This window comes from Periophthalmus magnuspinnatus, chromosome 16, assembly GCF_009829125.3.
Source record: "Periophthalmus magnuspinnatus isolate fPerMag1 chromosome 16, fPerMag1.2.pri, whole genome shotgun sequence".
Lineage (NCBI taxonomy): Eukaryota > Metazoa > Chordata > Actinopteri > Gobiiformes > Gobiidae > Periophthalmus > Periophthalmus magnuspinnatus.
The window spans coordinates 31,316,762-31,341,103 of NC_047141.1; the positions used below are offsets into that span (position 1 = coordinate 31,316,762).

The 24,342-nt window shown below is 43.1% G+C and overlaps 2 protein-coding genes across 7 annotated transcripts in view; one reads left to right on the forward strand and one right to left on the reverse strand.

Moving 5' to 3' along the window:
• chd4b (chromodomain helicase DNA binding protein 4b) overlaps positions 1–2,758 on the reverse strand; it is a 54,703-nt gene extending 51,945 nt beyond the window's left edge. For 3 of the 6 annotated variants that reach the window (XM_033980371.2, XM_033980370.2, XM_055227668.1), the window contains exons 1-3: positions 2,415–2,606; positions 1,918–2,111; positions 1,346–1,467 (exon numbers count right to left, since the gene is read on the reverse strand). In XM_033980371.2, the coding sequence (XP_033836262.1) occupies positions 1,346–1,467; positions 1,918–1,981 (186 nt within the window). In that variant the 5' untranslated portion in view covers positions 1,982–2,111; positions 2,415–2,606. Of the gene's footprint in view, positions 1–1,345; positions 1,468–1,917; positions 2,137–2,414 lie in introns of those variants that run through there. The other 3 variants (XM_033980368.2, XM_055227669.1, XM_033980367.2) reach the window with 3 other exon arrangements.
• An 8,115-nt stretch (positions 2,759–10,873) lies between these two features.
• On the forward strand, positions 10,874–20,752 carry wnt4b (wingless-type MMTV integration site family, member 4b). Its single transcript, XM_033980458.2, has 9 exons — positions 10,874–11,123; positions 12,120–12,334; positions 12,653–12,806; positions 14,397–14,481; positions 17,226–17,357; positions 17,990–18,132; positions 19,311–19,451; positions 20,230–20,392; positions 20,490–20,752. The coding sequence occupies exons 2-9, from the start codon at positions 12,246–12,248 to the stop codon at positions 20,657–20,659; spliced, it is 1,077 nt and encodes a 358-aa protein (XP_033836349.1). The 5' UTR covers positions 10,874–11,123; positions 12,120–12,245; the 3' UTR covers positions 20,660–20,752.
• The last annotated feature ends 3,590 nt before the right edge of the window (positions 20,753–24,342 follow it).

The window sequence follows — 24,342 nt, forward strand, 5'->3', positions numbered from 1 at the left end:
GGGATTACCACTCCAGAAGAGATCATCAGGCAGAAGTAGGGTTTTTTTTTGCAATTTTTGTTAGATTTAAGTAAAATTTTATCTTGATTTTTGTCTCTGTTCTTGAACTTTGCATTGTAACACTACAACATCCCCCTCATAAACGTTATTTTATCTTATTAAAATGGACATTATTGGGGATCACCACTCCAGAAGAGATCATCAGGCAGAAGTAGGGTTTTTTTTTGCAATTTTTGTTAGATTTAAGTAAAATTTTATCTTGATTTTTGTCTCTGTTCTTGAACTTTGCATTGTAACACTACAACATCCCCCTCATAAACGTTATTTTATCTTATTAAAATGGACATTATTGGGGATCACCACTCCAGAAGAGATCATCAGGGAGAAGTAGGGTTTTTTTTTTTGCATTTTTTTTAGATTTAAGTCAAATTTTATCTTGACTTTTGTTGCATATTTCCATCCTCCTGCTGTTTTTGAACACATTGCAACACTAGAATGTCCCAATTGTGGCAGAAATAAAGGTTCTCTTATCTTATTAAAATGGAAATTATTGGGATCACCTTAATCTTTTTCTAATAATGAGGATATGTCTGACCAGTGTTCAAAAATGTTCCATGGCTGATTATTGTCAACCCTTTTTAATCTTGATTTTTGTCACATATTTCCATCCTCCTGCTGTTGTTGAACACATTACAACACTAGAATATCCCCATTGTGCCACAAATAAAGGTTCTTTTATCTTATTAAAATGGACATTATTGGGGATGACCACTCCAGAAGAGATCATCAGGGAGAAGTAGGTTTTTTTTTTTGCATTTTTTTTAGATTTAGGTCAAATTTTATCTTGATTTTTGTCTCATATTTCCATCCTCCTGCTGTTGTTGAACACATTACAACACTAGAATACTCCAAATTTGGCACAAATAAAGTTATTGTTATCTTATTAAAATGGACATTATTGGGGATCACCACTCCAGAAGAGATCATCAGGGAGAAGTAGGGTTTTTTTTTGCATTTTTTTTAGATTTAGGTCAAATTTTATCCTGATTTTTGTCTCATATTTCCATCCTCCTGCTGTTTTTGAACACATTGCAACACTAGAACATCCCCATTGTGCCACAAATAAAGATTCTGTTATCTTATTAAAATGGAAATTATCAGGGATCACCTTTAATCTTTTCTAATAATGAGGATATGTCTCGTTCTCGTGCAGGTGAGATGATCCACGCTGACCTTTTGACTCCAGAGTAGACCTGTGTACACCTGTGTATTCTTGTGTATTCTCGTGTATTCCTGTGCAGTACTGTGTCTGAGGTACTCCTGCTGGGTGAGGTGCACACAGTACCTCTCTGGCGGGCCTTTGTCTCTTACTGCTCCGGCTCTCACGGCTCTTCTTGGCTTTCTTCTTCTTCTTGGACTTGGGCGCTTCTTCTGCATCACCCGCCGCATCCTCCGCCTCGTCCTCGTCTGAAACACAACATCCTCATCATCATCATCATCATCATCATCATCACACGGGCAGAGCAGCTGACCGCGCACTGGCACGACTTAACAAACAGCCGTGCGCGCGAGGGGAGTGCACGAGAGGCCTGTGCACGCGAGGGGAGCGCGCGCCAGCCAGGGACGGGCGCGTGAGGAGCGTGCGTAAACGTACACACTGAACGGGTCAAACTTTGCCGCTGTTTTGGCCTTTGAAACTTTGACAACTCGCGGAATCCGTCACGAAAACACACGTGGTCCTTCCGTGCGGGGGTCGCGCGTGAAAACAGCGCTTCAAACGTGACACAAGTGGCACAAGTTCGGCAACTAAACAATCATGGCGAGTCCCGGGCTAGCTCCGGCTAACGTGAGCATTAGCTTTACGCGCAGAACAGGACGGCGCCACGGAGCCTCGGCGGGGTCAAAAAACCTGCTCACCCTGGAGAAGAGAGCGCTCCTCGGCCGCTCCGTACTCCTCCCTGTCATCCTCGCTTCCAGACATGTTCCCGGCGCCTGGTTTGTCCGCTGCTCGGTGGAAGAGTCCCTCCTAAAGCTGCTGTCCGCCGAGGGAGGAGGGACAGTGACGTGGGCCGGAGCAGACCTGGGGAGTCCAGCGGGAGGGGGCGACCGCGCTGCAAACACACGGACAAATACAGGGACAAATACATGGACAAGATCCACGGACACGATCCACGGACACAATCCACGGACACAATCCACGGACAAAAAGGCAAAGCTGCTGTTTTAGACCCGCACATGGCTCCGTGTGTCACCACAGAACAGACTGTCACAACTTTAAGTTTAATGGATGTGCGCTCAGGCTGTGTTTCAGAGGCAGGTGCGGGTTTAAAGAGGAAAAGTGTGACCTGTGAGTGTTACATTTGCAGATTGTTGCTCTAAACGGCGCAGAGGAAAGTTGGAGCTTTGAGTCTCACCTTAAACAGTGAAGTTGAGCCGCGCGGTCCCGGGTCTCAAACACTGAGCTCGTGCGGACGTTTGACGCCGGTTTGTTGAGTGAAAGGTGAAATGTTCAGAGAGCTGTCACTGACCCAAAACACGCCGCTCCGCGCTCTGCCCCAGCCTCAGCGCTGAGCTCACATCCTCACACACAAAGGGGGCAGACATCCCATAATAATCCCCCCTCCCACACGCGCACAGGACTCTGCATAGTTACCTCGCAACGGACAGACCATAATACTCTGCCCCCACCCCCTCCGCACGCACGCGCATGTACACTAACACGTGCGTGCAGCGCCGCGCTCGTGCACAGGATCAGCGCATGCACGCGCTACTTTCCTGTCCCAGCCCATAGCAACCCTGTTGTCATGGTGACGCCCCCTCCCTCTCGACAGACCATAATATTCCAGCAGCGGCATGCATCCCATAATATGCAACTCCCCAAAAGACAAGAAAGAAAAGCCAGCGGACACATGGTCTGCACTATCCCGGGCTGTGCCAGTGTGAAGGGGCACGGAGGGGGCACCGAGGGGGCACAGGGCTCCAAGACGGGACACGGGGCTCTGAGACGGGGCACGGGGCACAGAGACGGGACACAGGGCTCTGAGACGGGGCACGGGGCACAGAGACGGGGCACCTGAAGCCAGACTGAGGCCACGGTCCAAACTGTGCCACAGGTGAAGCTCTGGGTCAGTCTGACCCGCACAGATCAGACCAACAGGTGTGTGCTGTATGAGCAGGTCAGAGGCCCAGAGCTGCTCAAGAATCACAACGATCACAACCTGCAGTGAAAAGAGCCACGTGAAAGAGCCACAGAGTCTGAAGGCCAAAGTCAGAGGTGCCAACCAAATACACCAGAACTGTGTTTATTTGCAGCAAAATCAAACAGTGAACTTCAGTTCTTGGACAATATCACACCTGGACCCACAATAATACAACAATAACACCACAGGTATCTCTCACACACACGTGTGTGTCTAAGCCTGGGCCTAAACACACACAGTCACAGTTTGTCTCGTCTGTTTGTGGATGTTTATTTTTCCAGGTCAAAGGAGAAACATTTATAGATGAAATAAACACTGTTAATCTAAGAAATAATAATGATGCACTGGGTTTATACAGCACTTTTCGAGACACAGAGGCACTTCATGGTTTATTTACTCCAGACTCAGCAGAGCTGTTGGCCACAGCTGCCACGGGGTAGACTGAGAGAAGAGAGGCTGCCAATCTGCAACCAGCTCCTCCAACCAACACACTGTCTGTCTCTACGGCTCCGTCTGTCTCTCTATCGCTCCCTGTCTCTCTTTTCTTGTCACTCTCCCTCCTTCCCCTCCCTCTCACAGTCTCTCTCTCCCCCTAGCTCTCATCTTCCATCTCTCCCCCTCTGTCTCTCCCTCTCTCTCCTCCTTGCTCTCTTTCCTTCCCTCTCTCTCCCTCTCTCCCCCTGCACCTCCTTTCTCTCTCCCTCTCCTCTCTCTGTGTCTCCCTCTCACAGTTTCTCTTCCTTGCTCTCTCTGCCTCCCTCCCTCCCTCTCTCTCCTCCCCCCTCCTCCCTCCCTCCTTCTCTCTGATTCTGAGGCGTTGAGGCCTGTGGTGTCTCCTGTGGGCACGTTGCTGCTGCTGCTGTTGCTGCTGCTGTTGCTGCTGCTGTCGTACTGTACACTTTCATGCAGATTGCATAGCAACAAAGCCTATGTGTGCCTGACGTGTGTTACTTTCGCTTGAATACCCCTTCACCTCCTCCTACTCCTGCGACTCCTCCTGCGCCGCCCGCACACACCTCACGTACAAACCGATGCACCATCTTCATTGTTCTATAATATTCAGGCACGGTCCGTTCATTCCCCTGCCCCCTCCCCGCTGTGAGACCCCCCTCCTGCCCTTCCTCCTCCCCCCACCTCCACCTCCTCCTCCTCCTTGCCTGACAACACCGCTGCCATCCCATAATATTCATGAGCACGCGCCGCACACACTCGCACTCTCGCGGCGGTTCCTCTTTGTTGGCACAGTTGCAGGGCCGTGCGCACGCAGAGCTGAAGATATCGTCTCCAGGTTCACACAGGTGCCCTTCTCCTCCTCCTCCTCCTCTTTCTCCTCCTCCACCTCCTTCGTCGAGTCCCCACAATGACACACGCACACGCCAGGTGATGACACACTTTCTCATTATGACCTTGAAGCAAATCGTGAAGTGACCGTTTCAGAAATAGGCCGGTCACCGAGCGTCAGATTAGACCGAATCTACGTTTCTGCAAAAATCAAATTCCTCAACATTAAATCACAAATAGTCTGGATCTCAGGAAACCACAGTGTCCTCAAGAGTTTAGAGTTTAAAGTTAAGCTGGAGGACGTCACGTTCTACGGTAGAATTTGACTTTTTTTTGTCCTAGTTTAGAGTTTGGAGTTAAAATTGTTGAGTTTATCCATATGAAATGAAACCTGACACAATGTTCTGTGCTGATCCAGGGCACAGTTGTCATGAGTTGAAAAAACATCAAGTTTAAAAAGATTTAAAATAAAAAAAAAATGCAAATTCAATCCTTAAAAATATAATACAATATGTGGATTACACTCAAAAAAAAAAAAAAAAAAAACGCTCTTTTTTCATAGTTTGTCCGGGGGTGCGACTTATACTCAGATGCGACTTATACGTGAAATTAATCAAATATATAATTTCGCGTCTTCGTTATTGGGCGCTGTAGACTTGACCGCCACGCAAAAACGGAGCTTCATCTTCCTCTGGAGTTGGTGGATTTGTTCAGAAGCGACACCGAGGATGAAGAATTCAGTGGATTTATTGATTTGGAGTGAGATCTTGTAAGATAAATCTCCCAAAAAATGCGACTTATATATGTTTTTTTCTTCATTATTATGCAATTTTTTTGGTGCGACTTATACTCCAGAGCGACGTATAATCCAGAAAATACAGTGGTTGGTCGATGCTTTAAATCCTTATTCATTTTTCCATGTCATTATTTTAGTAATACTTAAATACTGGTCTAATTTGAATCGAGGTGATGGGTGGAGCTGGGAGAAAAGGTGTGTCTCTTTTTGAGGACAAAGAGACGTGTCGCTCTCACAGATTCACCTTTGACCTCGGCCGCAGGCGATGAAAACGGCTCAGGTTCAAAGGACAGACATGGAATCCAAACGTTAAAGGTAAACTTCCTGCTTAGATGGAGCTTTGTTTGGGGAAGTGGCTGGATTACGTTGGTTCTTTTTCCCCGGTTCACTCTTGGAAAATGTGCGGAGTTTCAGATTTGCGCCGGTTGCGTCCGGAGTTGCGCGAGTGATTTCTCCGGGACGATTCACGCTCCTACGACCTCGTTTGTGGATCTCGTTGTCCTGTCTGATCTTGTTTCAGCAGCGATGACCCCTGTCCCAGTCCGTGATGTGGCCTCGGGGAAGGTGTCAGACAGTAGGGGGCGTAAGCTTCCTCTACCGTCTGGAAAAAACGTGTAAAGCTGGTCACATGGCGCGTCTGAGGGCGGCTGGAGGAAGTAGCTGAAACGTGTAAAACGGGTAAACAAACTGTACCGTCTGACAAAGAGAATCAGTGATTACAACTATGAAACTTTTCTGGTGGAGGACGCAGCGCCATCTGTTTGTCTCAGCGGAGATGATGATGTTTTCGCTGTAATGTTATAAGGTTAGGTCTGTGGAGAGGCGAGCATGCTCACAGTAAGAATGTCTGTTTTCAAAGTACAGTGGTCCCTCGTTTACGTTCAAAAAATAACCCGCGATATTCGAAATCCGCGAAGTATCAGCTTTATTTTTTACAGTTACTCTCTATGTTTTTGTCTGTAAAACCCCTCACCACACACTTTATACACTTTTCTCACACAGGCGTTAACATTTTCTCACATTTCTCTCTCGTTTAAACTCCCTCAAAGTTCAAACCTTCGTAGATTTTAAAAATAAGAACAAAACTAAAGATCAAGACCTGTTTTCAGGCTCAAACATTTGCCCGAGAAATAAAAATATAAGCGTTTTTCTGTACTGTAAATAAAAATGACAGCTTTTAGAAATACTTTAACAAGTTTCATTTTGACGATCAACATATACGAAGTTGGACACATAAGACATGATTAACAGTGGGTCACACGTGTTTCACATTTCCTCTGGCCGCGCCTTTTGTTGTTGTTTTTTACCGATAGACAACAAACTTGATCAATACTGTAACGATTTTTAGTCTTAACGTTTGAGCGGATCGTCCTCACCGCGGCGATTATAACTAATTGCGTGTGTTTATAATCACTGAATATTTGTAATAAAATGGTTTGAAGAAATCGCTCTTTTTTTCTACTTTCTATCTACAAAATCGATGGGACTAGATTTCATGATGCGCTAAAATCCAACAGAAGCGAAATCCGCAAAATATCAGCTTTATTTTTTACAGTTATTGTCTATGTTTTTGTCTGTAAAACCCCTCACCACACACTTTATACACTTTTCTCACACAGGCGTTAACATTTTCTCACATTTCTCTCTCGTTTAAACTCTCTCAAAGTTCAAACCTTCGTAGGCGTCTTTGTCGGTGCAGAACGTTTCATCGACATTGTGGGTTTTGTCGGGGAGAAAACGAATCGCAAACGTACAGCACTTCAGAGTCACACTGCGATCCAACGTTTATGTAAATTCGTCTGAACACATTCTGTACTGGACAGGAGACACGGCACGGAGGAGACTGATGGACAATGGTCTACAGTCCAACAGCCAATCAGGACGCACGACACAATGGTCTACAGTCCCTTAGCCAATCAGGACGCAGGACACAATGGTCTACGGTCCAACAGCCAATCAGGACGCAGGACACAATGGTCTACAGTCCAACAGCCAATCAGGACGCAGGACACAATGGTCTACGGTCCAACAGCCAATCAGGACGCAGGACACAATGGTCTACAGTCCAACAGCCAATCAGGACGCACGACACAATGGTCTACAGTCCCTTAGCCAATCAGGACACAAGACACAATGTACGTTCATACGCTGGAAAAAAAACATGCAAAAATGTGCTAAAAAAATCTGCAAAACAGTGAGACGGCGATATAACGAGGGACAACTGTATTTCTTTTAGCAATAAAAATACCTGTAATTAAATAAATGCAAGATAAACGTGTTTAATGGTGTATTTTTCCACTGGCGGAAAAGTTACAGAGTGCAACATAAAATATATCGATTAGAAAAAGGTGACGTTATGTATTTAAATAGGGTCAACATCTTTTTTTTTTTTAAGTGTATATTTTTTTACCCTTCAGGAATTTGCCGTCAAATTTTCAAACGACGTGAACCCGACGTATCGGCCGTTTCGGAATGATAAAACGTCCTCAAACTGGAGGAAGATAGATAAAAAAGAAGGAAAGTTATTTACGAGAGAGAGGTGAAAGGATGAGCATAACAGAGGCGCCGGACATGACAGTGACCACCTCGTCGCCATGGAGTCGCCGTGGGAGACTGCGGAAGACGTCATTTGGAGAAACAGGGGACACAAAGGCGCAAAACGACACGAGGATGGGCCCAAACAGAAGAGAAGGGGCCTAACAAGAACCTGTCTTTGCAAATGGGGCACCGAGAGTCACAGGGTTCAGGTAAATGTAGATTCTGTCTTTGGTTTGGTTTGAAACTGGAGTCATCTGAGTCAACAGCACAGAAATGTACGTTTATCAAAGTTTAGCTGAAGGAAAAATAATAGAGGTCTATATATTCTAAGCGATAAATACCAGTACTTTTTTTTCATCCAGGTATAAACAAAATCCAGTTTACCTAATGATTTTGTTTTGAATAATAATAATAATAATAATAAAGTAATTCAAAAAGTTTTACAGAATAAGAAAGACGTTAAAATCACAATACAACAAATCAAAACATAAATAATCATCATAAAATTCTGTTTAATAATGCAATAAATAATGAGAATTACGGAGCCCGGCATAGGACATTTACAAAATATAAAATTAACGCATGGCCACGAGATAATATCAGCAGGAACGAGAAGGAACGACTTAATTCTCACAAGGGAACGAGATTTTTTATTTTTTTTAAAAGTTAAATATCTTGTGCGCTCGTGAAAATATGTGTTATAGAAATGATGTTCCCTCAAAATACTATCTCTTTCCCTCAAGATAATACCTCGTCTCCTCAAGATAATGTCTCGTTTTCTCAAGATAATATCTCGTCTCCTCAAGACAATATACATTTTATTTTTTATTTTGTAAATATTATTCTTTTCCTTTCTGTCATCTGCGGGGCTCCGTAGAGTGCCTTGAAATTCATAATATTAATTTCATGTTGTACAAAATGTTAAATTCGCTCTCACTAATTTAAAAACAAAAAAACATCATCCAAAGTTTCACCTGTTTCATATATGAATAATTGTTATCACTAAAATTCAAATTTGCTTTAGGAAAATGGGTCGTTCTGGAGTAATATGAGTAACGTTTTTGAAATATTTCTTAAAATTCCTATGAATATGTTTAATTTTTCTGAAGTTAAGGTTTTATTCAAGCCAAAATTGCACCTCCTCCATTGTCAAACTAGTCAAAACTGTTTAAATCACGATTCATTTTCTGAATATATTATATAAATCCATGTTAGGAATGATTTCTGCGTCTCAAACTTGGATAAAAACCAGAGCAACGTCAGGAAGAGCATCAGAAACAAAACATAACCCAAAAATCACAACATGCAGCTCAGTATTTATCTAAACTTGACTAGAAGCTTCCTCGATCTCAGCGCGTTCCCTAAGAGCGTTAATGCGTCCCTGTCCATCACGTTCCCTCCTCTTCCTCCTCGTACGCGGTGATTTATTTGCCCCAGTTCCAATATTTGACGGCGCTGTGTTTTCTTCCCCTTGTCTAAATGTCACCCCTTCTTCTTGGACAATGTAGAGAGAGGGAGAGAGGAGGAACCCGGGGGCAAACGCCGGCGACACTCGCGGGAGGAGGGAGCACGCTCGTAAAGTGAGACACAAGGTTTGGGAAAATTAAACATTCTCACACGCACGGACGTACAGGTGGATGCTGAGTCATACTTGGGACGTCCAAAATGTGTTTAGAATCAAAGTTACGTTTATATTTTAATTTAGAAATCAGCAGATGTGTTACGCTCTTTTTAACTTATTCATGGGTTTCGGTTTATGTTTATGTGGTTATATGGAACATTTTGAGGATTTTTTCTTATTAAAAATATATAATCTGCTGTTTTATGTTCTTAATCGCTACGGAAACGGTCTAAATTTGTCATAATTCTGAAATCCATTGTTAAAAAGCTGAAAAAAGCTCAAGAGAAAAAATGAAAACTGGGTTCATTCATAAATTCTTGTTGTTTTGGGACTAAACCTGAACTAAACCTGGACCAGACCAGGATTTAACCAGGACTAAACCTCGTCTACATCAGGACTAGACCAGGAATCAAACCAGGACTAAACCGTGACGAAACCGGGACTGAACCAGGACTAAACAAGGATTAAACCGGAATCAAACCAGGACCAAACCAGGACTAAACCAAGTCTACATTTGGACTAGACCAGGACTGAACTAGAACTAAACCAGGACTAGACCAGGACTAGACCAGGACTGAACCAGGACTGAACCAAGACTAAACCAGGACTAAACCAGGACTGAACCAGGACTGAACCAAGACTAAACCAGGACTAAACCAGGACGGAACCAGGACTAAACCAGAACTAAACCAAGACTAAACCAGGACTGAACCAGGACTGAACCAAGACTAAACCAGGACTAAACCAGGACTAAAATAGGACTAAACCAGGTCTAAACCAGGACCGAACCAGGACTAAACCAGGACTGAACCAGGACTGAACCAGGACTAAACCAGGACTAAAATAGGACTAAACCAGGTCTAAACCAGGACCGAACCAGGACTAAACCAGGACTAACGTAGGACTAAAGCAAGACTAAACCAAGACTGACTGAACCAGGACTGAACCAGGACTAAACCAGGACTAAACCAGGACCAAATCAGGCCTAAACCAGGTCTAAGCCAGGACTAAAACAAGTCTACATTACGACTAGATCAGGGATCAAACCAGGACTAAACCAGGACTGAACCAGGACTAAACCAAGTCTACATTAGGACTAGATCAAGGATCAAACCAGGACTAAACCAGGAATAAAGTAGGACTAAAGCAGGACTAAACCAAGACTAAACTATCACAAAACCAGGACCAAACCAGGACCAAACAAGGACTAAACCAGAACTAAACCAGAACTAAACCAGGACTAAACCAGGACTAAGTGTGCACTTTGTATCAGAGTTAAATTAAATGTATGTTGTATTAAACAGACAAAACCAAATTGAGAACTAATTGTAAACATTTCCAAAGTGGCTGTTGCGCCGGGCTGAACCCTCCCACCAGGATCACGCCTGTGCTCTCTCTCCTTTATAACCATCCGCCCCGTCACGCCGCGCTCACTCATTCCCTCCTCAAACTCCAAACTGGGGTCGGACTATTTTATCTGGGAATACTGGACCATGTTCTTCAGTAACGACAGACGCTAACACCGCTGGACTTTAATGATTATGGGTGTGTTCTTTATGATTATCTTCTGAAGTGGATACCTGGATGCTGATTGGCCGCTGCGTGAGGGACTGAGGACATGCGTCTGCGGATGGACGTTGGAGACACTTTGGCACAGAAGACTTAGTCAAACAACATCAGTAAATGGGTAAGAATGAAAACAACTGCAGTTAGTGGTTCTCGTTTCAGTTTCTTGTTATATGCGACATTTTGAGGACTTTTTTTCCCCCATTCAAACGATAAAATATTTAGTTTTAAATTGTTAATTGACATGGAAAAGGTCTCAGTTTTTCCCGTCATTTTGAAACCCGTAGACTGAGAACATCATGTTCTATAAAACGACTAAATGGACGACTGGAGGTTGTTTATCACCTGTTCTGGTTTGAGCCCAGGTCGGTCCTGATTCTAGTCCTGGTTCAGTCCTGGTTCAGTCCTGGTTCAGTCCTGGTTCAGTCCTGGTTCAGTCCTGGTTCAGTCCTGGTTCAGTCCTGGTTCAGTCCTGGTTCAGTCCTGGTTCAGTCCCTGTTTTGATGTGATGTGTTTAAGTGTGAACACATTTTTGGTTCTAAACTAGACAGAAAAATATGTTTGTCAAAGTTTAACTAAAGGAAAAAATCATAAAGACTCTCTACATTCTATGCAATAAATATATTTTTTCTCATTCAGATATAAACTAAATCCAGTTGCCCTAATAATATTGTTTTGAATAATAATAAAAAAATAATAATAATAATATAATAGGCAGGGCAAGTTATTTGTACAGCACAATTCATAAACAAAGTAATTCAAAGTGCTTTACAGAATAAGAAAGACATTAAAATCACAAAACATCATAAAATGAACATTAATAATGCAATAAATAATGATAATAAATGCAAACTGCTCTGCAAAAAGTAATATAGTGTGCATTGAAATTCATAATATTAATTTTAAAGGTAATACACAATGTGACATAGATTCTCACTGATTTAAAAACAAAAAAAACATCATCCAAACTTTCATCTGTTTCACATATAAAAAACTGTTATCACTAAAATTCAAATTTGATTCAGGAAATGTAAGTGTGAACACATTTTGGGCTGTACTTTTGACTGCTCCACAGATAAACTTTAAAGACCTGACGCAGACCTGATGCTCTTCACAGATTTGTGGGGATCGTCCCCCGAGGTGGGACCTCAGGTTTAAGCAGAGCTGCAGAGGGTCTGAGGAGGAGGACCTCGCGCTGGTCCTGAACACGGCTGACGCACGCAGAGCACAGACACACAGTCTGATGCCAACTGTCTCCACTGTCAATCGAACGGCACCACTCCTCCTCCTGTTGCTATGGGCGATCTGCCCCACCATGGCAACCAACTGGCTGTAAGTCTAACGTGCAGAGGTGCAGAGAAAGAGGGAGTTTGTTTGTCATGCTATAACTTTAAAGCCCAGTGACGTGTCTCTAAATCTCCCTGCGCACTGCCCTGGACGCCTTTGTCTCTGTCCTTGTGACCTTTTCTCTTTTCTTCTTCCTCTCTTCATGCGCCTCTCCGTTGCCTCTTCCACTGTTTTTTCTCCGCTTTAAAACTCCGTCAGTTGCTCGTTCCCTTCTCCTTTCATTATGCACATTCCTCCTCTGCCCTCTGCTTGTCCATTTCTCTAAAAGTCACTACAACAATGTCCCGGTGTTTGTCCCCGCAGCTCCCTGGCGAGGCTGCCGCGCTCCAGGCCTGTGTCGGGGGCTGCTCCGTGCGCGCGGCTGAGGGGGCTGACCCCGGGGCAGGTGGGAGTGTGCAGGGCGCGGGGGGAGGTCATGGAGTCTGTGAGGAAAGCGGCCGAGATGGTCATAGAGGAGGTATGACGGCAGAGGCTTTAGAAAGAGAACTAGAGCTGGGACGAGACAGAATTGACACAAAACGAGACGCGATACGAGACACACGATGAGATTTAAATAGTGTGGTTCAGTTCACAATTTTATATTTATTTAATTAGATACTTTTACTGTCATACTTCTTCTCAAAATGTTAACTCACCAGCATTTAACCTTTTTTTTATCCAATCCAAATGCAAAAATCTCATTCTATTGTGTCTTGTGGCCAGGGGTGTAGCACTAAATTCTGGGTCTTAGGTAAAAAAAAAAAATCATCTCGGGGGCCCCAGACTATTTATTGTCTGAAAAATGGGCCCCTCCCTGCACCGGGCCCTGGGTAAACAGTGCCCTTTACTCCTGCTCTGCTCCTCTGTTTGTGGCAATTCTGTCTCGCGAGATCTTGTCCCGTCCTGAATTATAACTACATGTGGTAAAGCTGCACTACGGAACTTTTCTGGTAGGGGATCCACCACTTACATGAAGAGTGACCACTAGAGTAAACAAATAGGGACAAGTTGTTGAAAAAAAATGAGACATGGGACAATAACGCCGTGTGATTTTCAGTTATTGTCAGTTTTAACGTCCTGGGACCTGAGTTTTTTTTGTAGCTCTATTAATTTTTCTTTGTTATTTGGGATGAAAAAAACAAAAGAATTATCGTTTTACATTATGAGAAAAATTAATTTAAAAAAAAGTCCACATATGAAGACATTTGTTCTACGTTTTTAATCATTTTGATAGAACAAAATTGTCACGTTTGAATAAAGATTTTTGCAAAAACTATTTATTAATCGCCGGAAACAGCAACATTTGTCCTGAGTAAAAACAAAATGAGAAACTTAGAACAACGTGTCTCATTTAAAGAGCTGCAGACAGGAGCAGGAAGACAAACGCTTTTAACAAAATCCATTTCGAATCTAAAATATAATGTGTAATACTCTTCTATCACCACTAAGAGGCAGTGTAATGACCTCATATGTGGACACCAGGAATTTATGGAGAAAACGTGGCCTAAACAACTCAAAATGTGAGAATAACACGCAGTTAGAGATTTAAATAGCTATAGTGCCATTGTATTACAGCCCAGAAAGCCACGTTTTGTACATAAATATCACTTTTTATACTTTTATTCGTGTGACATCAGTGAAAAAGTGAGCCATTTTGAGTAAGTGCGACACAGGACAGGAGACTAAACAGCTGCGTAAAACAAATAAAACAGGGACACATGGTCAGTTTATACCTGCTCGTCTTCATGAAGGTGTTCTACTTTTGCCTGGGATGTTTCACAGTATGGCATTAATATTTCTCATCGTTGTTTGGGTGTTAGAATTGGTCAGAAATAACCTGAAAACCGTGCGTCTGTAGTGATCACTCCACTGATCTGACTCGTGACCTCGCCCGGTGGATTCAGCTGCTCGTGTCCGTTGGGATAGACAGTCAGTGCCGTACTGCGGAACATTCCAGGCATAGCGGTGACATCTCCACGGCGACGAGCAGAGAGCGCATCAGAAAAGTTCCGTATTGCTCCCGTTTGACCTTGACCTGTGTCTGTTTGACCTTTGACCTGTGTCTCAGTGCCAGCACCAGTTCAGAAATCGTCGATGGAACTGCTCCACGACGCCTCGAGGAATCAATGTGTTTGGAAGAGTAATGAACCAAGGTAAAACTCAAACTGAACGTGTCGCACTCAGTCCCTCAGTCGTCCTGGTCGGCTCCGTCGCAAAAGAAAACGTTCCATCTTAAAACGAGAAGAGGTGGGTCACAGAGGGGATGTTTTAAGGAAAGACAAACCATCTATGAACAGAAATGGAGTCTAAGGTACAACCCAAAGTGAAGAATACAATAATTTTACTGAAATTATAAAGCGACTTTGAGCATCTGGACAAGCTCTGTATAAAACTAATACATTATTATTATTATCACAGCAGGGACTGGCAGAGTGTGATCTATGTGTTCATCCATTAGGGGCTTCTCCTCCTCCTCCTTCCTCTTCTTCTCCTCTTTCTTCTTCTTCTTCTCCTTCTCCTCCTCCTCCTTCTCTTCCTTCATCTTCTTCTTCCTCCTCCTTCCTTCTCCTTCTTCTTCCTCTTCTTCTCCTCCTCTTTCTTCTTCTTCTTCTTCTTTTTCCTCCTCCTTTTTCTCCTCCTTCTCTTTGTTCTTCTTCTTCCTTCCTTCTTCTTCTTCTTCCTCTGCTTCTCCTCTTCCTCCTTCTTCTTCTTTCTTCTTCTTATTCTTCCTCTTCTTCTCCTCTTTCTTCTCCTTCTCCTCCTCCTCCTCCTTCTCTTCCTTCATCTTCTTCTTCCTCCTCCTTCCTCCTCCTTCTTTCTTTCTCCTTCTCCTTTGTTCTTCTTCTTCCTCTTCTTCTCTTCCTCCTCCTTCTTCTTCTCCTTCTCCTCCTCCTCTCTTCCTTCTTCTTCTTTTTCCTCCTCCTTCTTCTCTCCTTCTTCTCTTTGTTCTTCTTCTTCTTCCTCCTCCTCTTCCTTCTTCTTTTTCCTCCTCCTTCTTCTTCTCTCCTTCTCACAGCAGGGAATGGCAGAGTGTGATCATACGTGTTCATCCATTAGGGGCTTCTTCTTCTCCTTCTTCTCCTTCTCCTCCTCCCCCTCTTCCTTCTTCTTTTTCCTCCTCCTCCTTCTCCTCCTTCTTCTTCTCTCCTTCTCACAGCAGGGATTGGCAGAGTGTGATCATACGTGTTCATCCATTAGGGGCTTCTTCTTCTTCTTCTCCTCTTCCTTCTTCTTTTCCTCCTCCTTCTTTCTTTCTCCTTCTTCTCTTTGTTCTTCTTCTTCCTTCTTCCTTCTTCTCCTCCTCCTCTTCCTTCTTCTTCTTTTTCCTCCTCCTTCTTTCTTTCTCCTTCTTCTCTTCCTTCATCTTCTTTCTTCTTATTCTTTTTCCTCCTCCTTCTTTCTTTCTCCTTCTTCTCTTTGTTCTTCTTCCTCCTCCTTCCTTCTCCTTCTTCTTCTCCTCCTTCTCCTCCTCCTCCTCTTCCTTCTTCTTTTTCCTCCTCCTTCTTCTTCTTCTTCTTCTTCTCTTTCCTCCTCCTTCTTCTCTCCTTCTTCTCACAGCAGGGATTGGCAGAGTGTGATCATACGTGTTCATCCATTAGGGGCGTGAAAGATTCTTCAGATGTATAACTGAGGTGACAGTTCACACCTTAGGGCAGTTCATTGGACTTAAACAGATGCTCCTTAGACACAGATTCTCCTCCAACTCGTGTGTGTTGGTTTCACTGTAGTTGCTGCTTCTGTTTTGTGGCAGTGACTTACAGAACTCAATCTACTCTTAACCCTCTGGTGCATGAATTATCAAAGCCTTGGTCAAGATTTTTTTCTGAAGTGTTTTTATTCTTCTCAGGACATGAAACAACATTGTGAACTGCCTGTAAAAATGAATTAACTTGTGTTCTATTGTAAATACACAAACACATTTCAACACTGTATAGATGCAACGTTTAGGCCTGAATAAGAAAACCATTCAGAGGAAATGTACTTGCAGTTACACCGACTGACCACTGAGTTGATGTCAATGGAGTGTGGCAGCAGAGAGCACTCCAGAGGCTCCACCATAAACCAACGCATTAAAGAGAAAGTTGTTTTAGTAACTGTCCACTGCAGTGACCGCTGTGCACCAGAGGGTTAAAATGGGACTAAACTCCTAGCCTTGCCAGCAAAACACATTCCTGTAATTTTTTAATGAAGGATCCGTCTCGTTCCGCTGTTTCCATGTGACAGTCCACACTAACCAATCACAGAGCAGCACTGTGGTTTATGCAGAAGCGCCAAACAAATTAAAACAAACATGACAGACTTCAGCTTTTTTTAGTGTAAATACAGACTATTTTATTTGTGAAAAACACGGAGAGCAGCACTTTGCGCATTTGTAGATGGTAAGACGTCTAAAGTTTGATTTTTTCATCTCGTTCTGCTGTTGTGACGCTTCGACCAATCGGTGCGAAGTATTTGTTTGAACGCTCCAGTCCCTAGTTCTGAACTCGGTTACTAAACTCCTCCCACAACCACATTTCAAATAGAGCTGCTCAACGAGGAAACACCTGGAGGACGGAAGGAGAGAGCGAGGAGGAATAAAGAACAGTGTGATCGGTTTTCTCACGTCAAACTGCAGTCAGGGCAGTCCTGTGTGATATCATGTAGTACTTGAAATCGCAGCGACCACTAGGGGCAGCGCACACTCTGTTTTGACCAGGACTAATAGAGCTAAAAAGGACGAGGAACAGTAGATAAAACTATTAAAACATCAGATTCAGCGTTTAGTTCCACTTTAAAAAACAAAACAAAAAACATTTCTCCCGTTCACAGAATTTTTTGATGTTTTGCAGTAAAATTTAACAGAAATATTGAAACATATAAAGGTCATGAAATAAAATACCTCTGTCCTTCGTCGCAGGCACTCGTGAGGCGGCCTTCGTGCACGCCCTCTCCTCGGCCGCGGTGGCTGTCGCCGTGACACGCGCCTGCACCCGGGGGGAGCTAGAGCGCTGCGGCTGTGACAGGAAGGTCAGAGGGGTCAGCCCAGAGGGTGAGCCGGACGCTACAGCAACGGACGGAGCGGCGCCAAAAACGCCGCGTTACTCATGAGTCATGTGCACGGAAAAAAAATCAGAATATTTACTCATTTACTCTTATAACGGTTACAACATAATTCAAAAGTAGATTCATGCTTTGAAACGACTTAAAACAGGTAAATCAACCAAGAAAATATGGACGAAACTACTCAAATTAAAGGTATACTGTGTAACTTTTCATGTATTGGGGTTAAGTTGCTTTGCTTTGCCTGGAATGATCCAAATTGTGGCTTTAAAATGCGTTTATTCCAGTACAGCCGCTTTTCTTACTAACAAAATATCTGGAAAAAAACATAATTCTTACTGTGTTTTACTGTGTTCCGGGGTCGCCTTTCCGCAGATCTGACCCGTAGCTTTGCGTTCTGTCGTGCGATTTTAATACCATACTGTGGATTATTCTAGACAAAGCAATAACAGCTCCATGGGAACAAGGAGAAAAGCAGAAAACTACGACAGTTACACAGTAAACCGATGAGATAAACAGTTCTTTATTTTGAGTATTTGAGTATTTTGAGTTTTTTTCTGTCTCAAAAACACAAACCAAACCTCAGTCTCTTCTCCACATTTCCGCTCCGTTTTTCCGCAGGGTTCCAGTGGTCCGGGTGCAGCGATAACCTCTCCTACGGCGTGGCGTTCTCCCAAACATTTGTGGACGAGCCGGAGCGAGCCAAAGGGCTGTCCGCCGGCCGCCCGCTCATGAACCTCCACAACAACGAGGCGGGAAGAAAGGTCAGTCTGGACACGCGAACTGCACAACACTGACCATCCAGCAGGATTTTAACCAGGAATGTTAGACTTAAAGCTGCAACGTGGAACTTTTTTTGGTCCGTCGTCTTGTCTGGAATGTTCTGTTAAAGATTCCTCGCTCGTGTTTAAAAGTTTTGTCCGTTTTTTTTCTTTTGCTTTGGGTCGACACAAACGGATATTTTTATTTCTAAAAAAAAAGTACCGTGAGAAATGCATTCGTACTGTGAGCAGGAGCAGGCGCCTCTTCACGGATCTGACTTGGAACTTGACCCCCTGACAGTGTCGCCGGCTGCTCTCCATGGAAATAGACATGTTTAATGCCATACTGTGAAACATTTCGTGCAACGCTCCATGGAGACAAACACAGACTCTACCAAAAAAGTTACAAAGGACGACATTAACTTTGAGTAGTTTTGTTTCATTTCATTTAGCTGCTTGTCTCCATGGGGAAAGACATGTTTAATGCCACACTGTGGAGTATTTCAGGCAAAAGCTCAGAGACAGACAGACTCTCCACTAAAAAGTTACTTAGGATGGCATTAATTTAGAGCAGTTTTGATTCATTTTGATCATTCCACTAGTTTCAAGACGTTTCTGACTTGTTTCCATGCATTAATTCTTCTTCTTCTTCCTTTTCCTCCATTTTCTTCTTCTTCTTTTTCTTTCTTCCTTCATCTTTTTATTCTTCTGTCTTATTCTTTCTTCTTTCTACTTCTTTATTCTTCTTCTTCTCCTCTTCCTCTTCCTTCACCTTCTTCTTCTTCCTCCTCCTTCCTCCTTCTTCTTCTTTCTTCTTCTTTTTCCTCCTTCTTCTTTCTTTCTCCTTCTTCTCTTTGTTCTTCCTCTTCCTCCTCCTTCTCCTTCTTCTTCTTGTTCTTCTTCTCCTCCTTCCTCTTCTTCTTTTTCTTCTTCTTCTTCTCCCCCTCCTCCTCCTCTTCCTTCATCATCTTTTTCTTCCTCGTTCTTTCTTTCTCCTTCTTCTCTTTGTTCTTCCTCCTCCTCCCTTCTCCTCCTCCTCCTTCTTTCTTCATCCTCTTCTTCCTCTTTCTTCCTCCTCCTTCCTCCTTCTTTCTTCCTCCTCCTCTTCCTCCTCCTTCTTTCTTCCTCCTCCTCCCTCCTCCTCCCTTCTCCTCCTCCTCCTCCTCCTCTTCCTCCTTCAGGCCATCCTCCACAACATGCAGGTGGAGTGTAAGTGTCATGGCGTGTCGGGGTCATGTGAGCTCAGGACCTGCTGGAAGGTCATGCCCCCGTTCAGGAGGGTGGGGGTCGTTCTAAAGGAGCGTTTTGACGGAGCGACAGAGGTAGAACACAAACACCTCCACCTTCACCTCCACCTCCACCTCAAGAGAACATTTACTTAATTTAGCTAAACATTTAATATTTAAACGAGTTAAAGAGTTTATATTACTGTATGTTGTTGTTTCTTCATCAAAAACAGACCTGGAGTTGTGTTTTTTTTGCTTCATTCACACACGTTTAACACACAAACCTGCCCATTTAGGCTTTAGTTCTTCTCCCAAACTGAAAACGCTCCGTTCCACCTTGTGATGTCATCGTGTGGCGATACAGGAAGTGCTCCGCTGTATTTTTAAACTCCACACACCTTCATTTATAAAATCATTTGGATCATTCTGGCTCTGGAGTTGCTAATATCGACTGAACTAAAGGTGTAAAAGGTAAAAAAACTACCACTTGATGACATCACAAGGTGGAACAGAGCGTTTTGAGCTAATAAACAGCTACTCAAACGTGTATAAATGAAATAAAACACAACTTCAGGTCTGTTTTTGAAGAGGAAACACCGTTAAAACATGGATTAAACCTCACGAGAATCCATTTTGTGTAACATAGAACCTTTAAACTGGCTGGAGTTTAGAATATTAATCCAACCAAACTGGTATTTTGGGTTAGTATATTATTTATTTATGTATTAATTCAAGAAAAAGTGGATTTTTACTTAAATAATAAAAAAAAAAGCTCAAAAAAGATCCACAAATCCATATCTATCCACTACTACTACTATGAAATACATTTAAACTCATGTAGATAAACCGTATACTCATAACTGCGTTCTCTCAGGTTCGGCTCACCCGTATCGGCTCGCGTCCCGCCCTGTTGCCCCGGGACCCCCAGGTCAAACCCCCCGCGGCCAGGGACCTGCTGTACCTGGCCCCCTCCCCGGACTTCTGTCACCTGGACCCGGACAACGGGATTCCTGGGACCGCCGGCCGAAGATGCAACGGTGAGAGTTTAAAAAATGAGTTAAAATTCACGTTTGGACCCGTTTTATGTGACTTTTTTTTTGTGTGTGGAGATTAACGAGTGCGTTCATGTGTCAGGAACCTCGCGCCTGGCTCCGGACGGCTGCGAGCTGGTGTGCTGCGGGCCCGGGTACAGGGCGGGGCGGGCCGAGGTCGTACAGCGCTGCTCTTGCAAATTCTCCTGGTGCTGCTCCGTGCGCTGCCAGCAATGTAAAAACACTGTCACCATTCACACGTGCAGAGTGTAAAGTCCTACAAATGTCCCACAGATGTTCTACAGAAGGAAATTAACACGTAACGGACACGAGACGCGAGACGGACGCAAACGAGCACGAGTCAAAATGAGCTGAATTCAGAATATTTATCTTGTGTATGACGATAATCCCAGAAGCAGCGGTTTATTTGTAGAGCACGATTTGTACGAAAAGTAATTCAAAGAGCAGAAGAACAAAGACGTTAAAATCACACTTCAAATTAAAACGTAAATAATCATCAGAAAAAGAGGCAGAATTAAACACTTTGTCGTCTGTACAGATAAACAGAACAGTGTGAGCCTGGATTTAAACATGGTCAGAGTCGAGGACTGTCTTTAGTCCAGTTTAGTCACGGTTTAGTCCTCCTTTAGTCCTGGTTTAGTCCTGGTTTAGCCCTGGTTTAGCCCTGGTTTAGCCCTGGTTTAGTCCTGGTTTAGTCCTGGTTCTAGTCCTGGTTTAGTCCTGGTTTAGTCCTGGTTCGGTCCTGGTTTAGTTCTGGTGTAGTCCTGGTTTAGTTCTGTTCTAGTCCTGGTTTAGTCCTGGTTTAGTCCTGGTTTAGTTCTGTTTTAGTCCTGGTTTAGTCCTGGTTTAGTCCTGGTTTAGTCCTGGTTTAGCTCTGGTTTAGTCCTTGTGTAGTCCTGGTTTAGTCCTGGTTTAGTTCTGTTTTAGTCCTGGTTTAGTCCTGGTTTAGTCCTGGTGTAGTCCTGGTTCAGTCCTGGTTCAGTCCTGGTTTAGTCCTGGTTTAGTCCTGGTTTAGTCCTGGTTTAGTCCTGGTTTAGTCCTGGTTTAGTCCTGGTTTAACCCTGGTTTAGTCCTGGTTTAGTTCTGTTTTAGTCCTGGTTTAGTTCTGGTTTAGTCCTGGTTCAGTCCTGGTTCAGTCCTGGTTTAGTTCTGTTTTAGTCCTGGTTTAGTCCTGGTTTAGTCCTGGTTCAGTCCTGGTTCAGTCCTGGTTCAGTCCTGGTTTAGTCCTGGTTTAGTTCTGTTTTAGTCCTGGTTTAGTTCTGGTTTAGTCCTGGTTCAGTCCTGGTTCAGTCCTGGTTTAGTTCTGTTTTAGTTCTGGTTTAGTCCTGGTTCAGTCCTGGTTCAGTCCTGGTTTAGTTCTGTTTTAGTTCTGGTTTAGTCCTGGTTCAGTCCTGGTTCAGTCCTGGTTTAGTTCTGTTTTAGTCCTGGTTTAGTCCTGGTTTAGTCCTGGTTTAACCCTGGTTCTGGATGTCTGTTGTTCTACAGGTCGTCAGGTCAACTACAACACTACTCCACTACTACTTTACTCCACTACTCCACAACCACACTACTTCAGTACTACACAACTGCTACACTACACCACTACTCCACTACTACACCACTACACTAGTACACTATACCATTACATAGCAGTACTACACCACTGCACTACTCCACTTCAACACTACTACACCATAGCACTACACAACTACAACTACTACACTATTCCCTTACTCCACCACTACTCCACTCCGACATCACCCATAACTACTGATTTATTTATTTAAGTTTATGCCATTTTTTTTACTTTATATTATTTATTGTGGAGTAAGTTTTGAGTTACTTTTGATGTAAATAGATTTAAATCATTACACAGGCAAACACCCCCAAAAAAACTCTTAAAAATCTTGACAAACTAATTAAATAAATCAAAATAAATGTTCTGAGTTCAGACGTGTGGACTGGTGTCGTTTGGTCGTGTGCGTCGACATAAACCTGCAGATGTTGATTTTGGCTCAACTCTGGGCTTTTTCACGAAGAAAACACAGATAGAGAGACAAATACAGACACGCTCCGACAGGCTTCTGCGTATCCACACACACACGCGGGGCGGGGTCACAGCCTTAAATTACCCACAACCACTTTCACCGCGCCGACAAAGCTTAAAGGGCCCGTATTACACGACGTCCTGATGTTAAAATGCCGTTTCCTCGTCACAAACAGACCTGGAGTTGTGTTTTTTTTGTCTCATTCGTGCACAAACCTGCTTATTTAGGTTTCCGATTTCCGAAAACGCTCCGTCCCACCTTGTGATGTCATCGTGTGGCGATACAGGAAGTGCTCCGCTGTGTTTTTAAACTCCACACGCCTTCGTTTCTAGAATTATTTGGATGATTTCAGCGCTGGAATTGCCAATTTCTACAGAACAAAAGCTAAAAAAAAAGTAGCCGCTAACGTTAAAACTACCACTTCATGACATCACGAGGTGGAACGGCGTGTTTTGGGACGACTCAAACGAAAGAAAACGCAACTCCAGGTGTGTTTTTTGACGCGGTAACAGCGTTAAAACACCACGAGAGTCCATTTTGTGTAATATAGAACCTTTAAACAGCTCAACTTAACCACAACTAACAGAAACTTTGTACATTTATTCCACGTAGCAATTGTTTGTGCATCAAGAGGACAAAAAAAAGTCGACATTTGGGTTATTTATTTGTTTAATTCAATGTACCAGCGTAATCTGAGCTTCACCGTATGAACTAGGCCTGTCACGATAACACGTTTTGAAGTAAATATAAACGAAAAACGATAATATTGAAGCCAAAACCATGAACCTACAGCAAAAAAACTAAACTATATGAACAATATTAACAAAAAATAAGCTAGGAAGTAATTAGTTTGCGCCTGTAATGAGTGATAGATGTTATTTATTCAACTTTCTACTGCTCAAATCTTATCATATTGTAAAGAAAAACCCCGAAAATATCCGAGAACTACCGCAAAAAACAGCACCTACGATAAATCTTGACGCAAAAATATAGTGATTATAGTGACAGGCCTGGTCTGTCCTGTGCTTTTTTGTTTTATTGTACATTTTTGCACATGTAGCTCTAATAAGCACCGTAGTAAAATGTTTCACTGCTGTTTCTTTCACTTGTCAAAAAGGTCGTGTTCAACGTTCTCGCTTATGGAGTTTAAAGGGGCCATGTTACGCTATTTTCTGTGTCGTTTCCTCATTAAAAAACAGACCTGGAGTTGTGTTTTTTTCTTTCATTCACACACGTTTAACACACAAAACTGCATATTTAGGCTTCTGAGTTCGTCTCTCAAACTGAAAACAGTCTGTTCCACCTTGTGATGTCATGCGGTGATACAGGAAGTGCTCCGGGAAGTACAGGAAGTGTGTTTTTTTTAAACTCCGCACACCTTCATTTCTTGAATCCTTTGGTTGATTTCAGCGCTGGAATTGCCGATTTCTACCGAGCTAAAGGTTAAAAAGTTGCTGTTAACTTGAAAAACTACCACTTCGTGACATCACAAGGTGGAACGGAGCATTTTGAGCTTTCGTGTAGACAGACTAATAATAAAAAGTTACTCAAATGTGTGATATCTAGTATGTTTTTGATGATTTTAACATGACTTAAACCTCACGAGTCAGTTTTGTGTAAAAAATGGACCTTTAATATTAAGTTACATAGAAATTACTGCAGTTTTGACCTGATTTATTGGTCAAAATCTGTATTTACCGGGTTTATCCGCATGAAACTAAAACAGCTTGAGGGTTAAATGTTTCTCTGTCAGAATAAATCAGGTGAAATGTTTGTTTTTTTGTGCAGCTGTATCAATAAGTGGAGGCAGTTTTCAGAGTTAAATACCTGATCGTCAGTGATGGGAAGAATAATGAAAATGAAGCCAGTCAGATTACAGTACTGTAGTCGGAATACTTTGAATACTTT

Coding starts and splice junctions, on each gene's coding strand:
- wnt4b (XM_033980458.2), top strand. CDS start 12,246: ATGCCAACTGTCTCCACTGTCAATCGAACGGCACCACTCCTCCTCCTG. Junction 14,482..17,225: donor TGGAAGAGTAATGAACCAAG/GTAAAACTCAAA, acceptor CCTTCGTCGCAG/GCACTCGTGAGGCGGCCTTC. Junction 17,358..17,989: donor CAGAGGGGTCAGCCCAGAGG/GTGAGCCGGACG, acceptor GTTTTTCCGCAG/GGTTCCAGTGGTCCGGGTGC.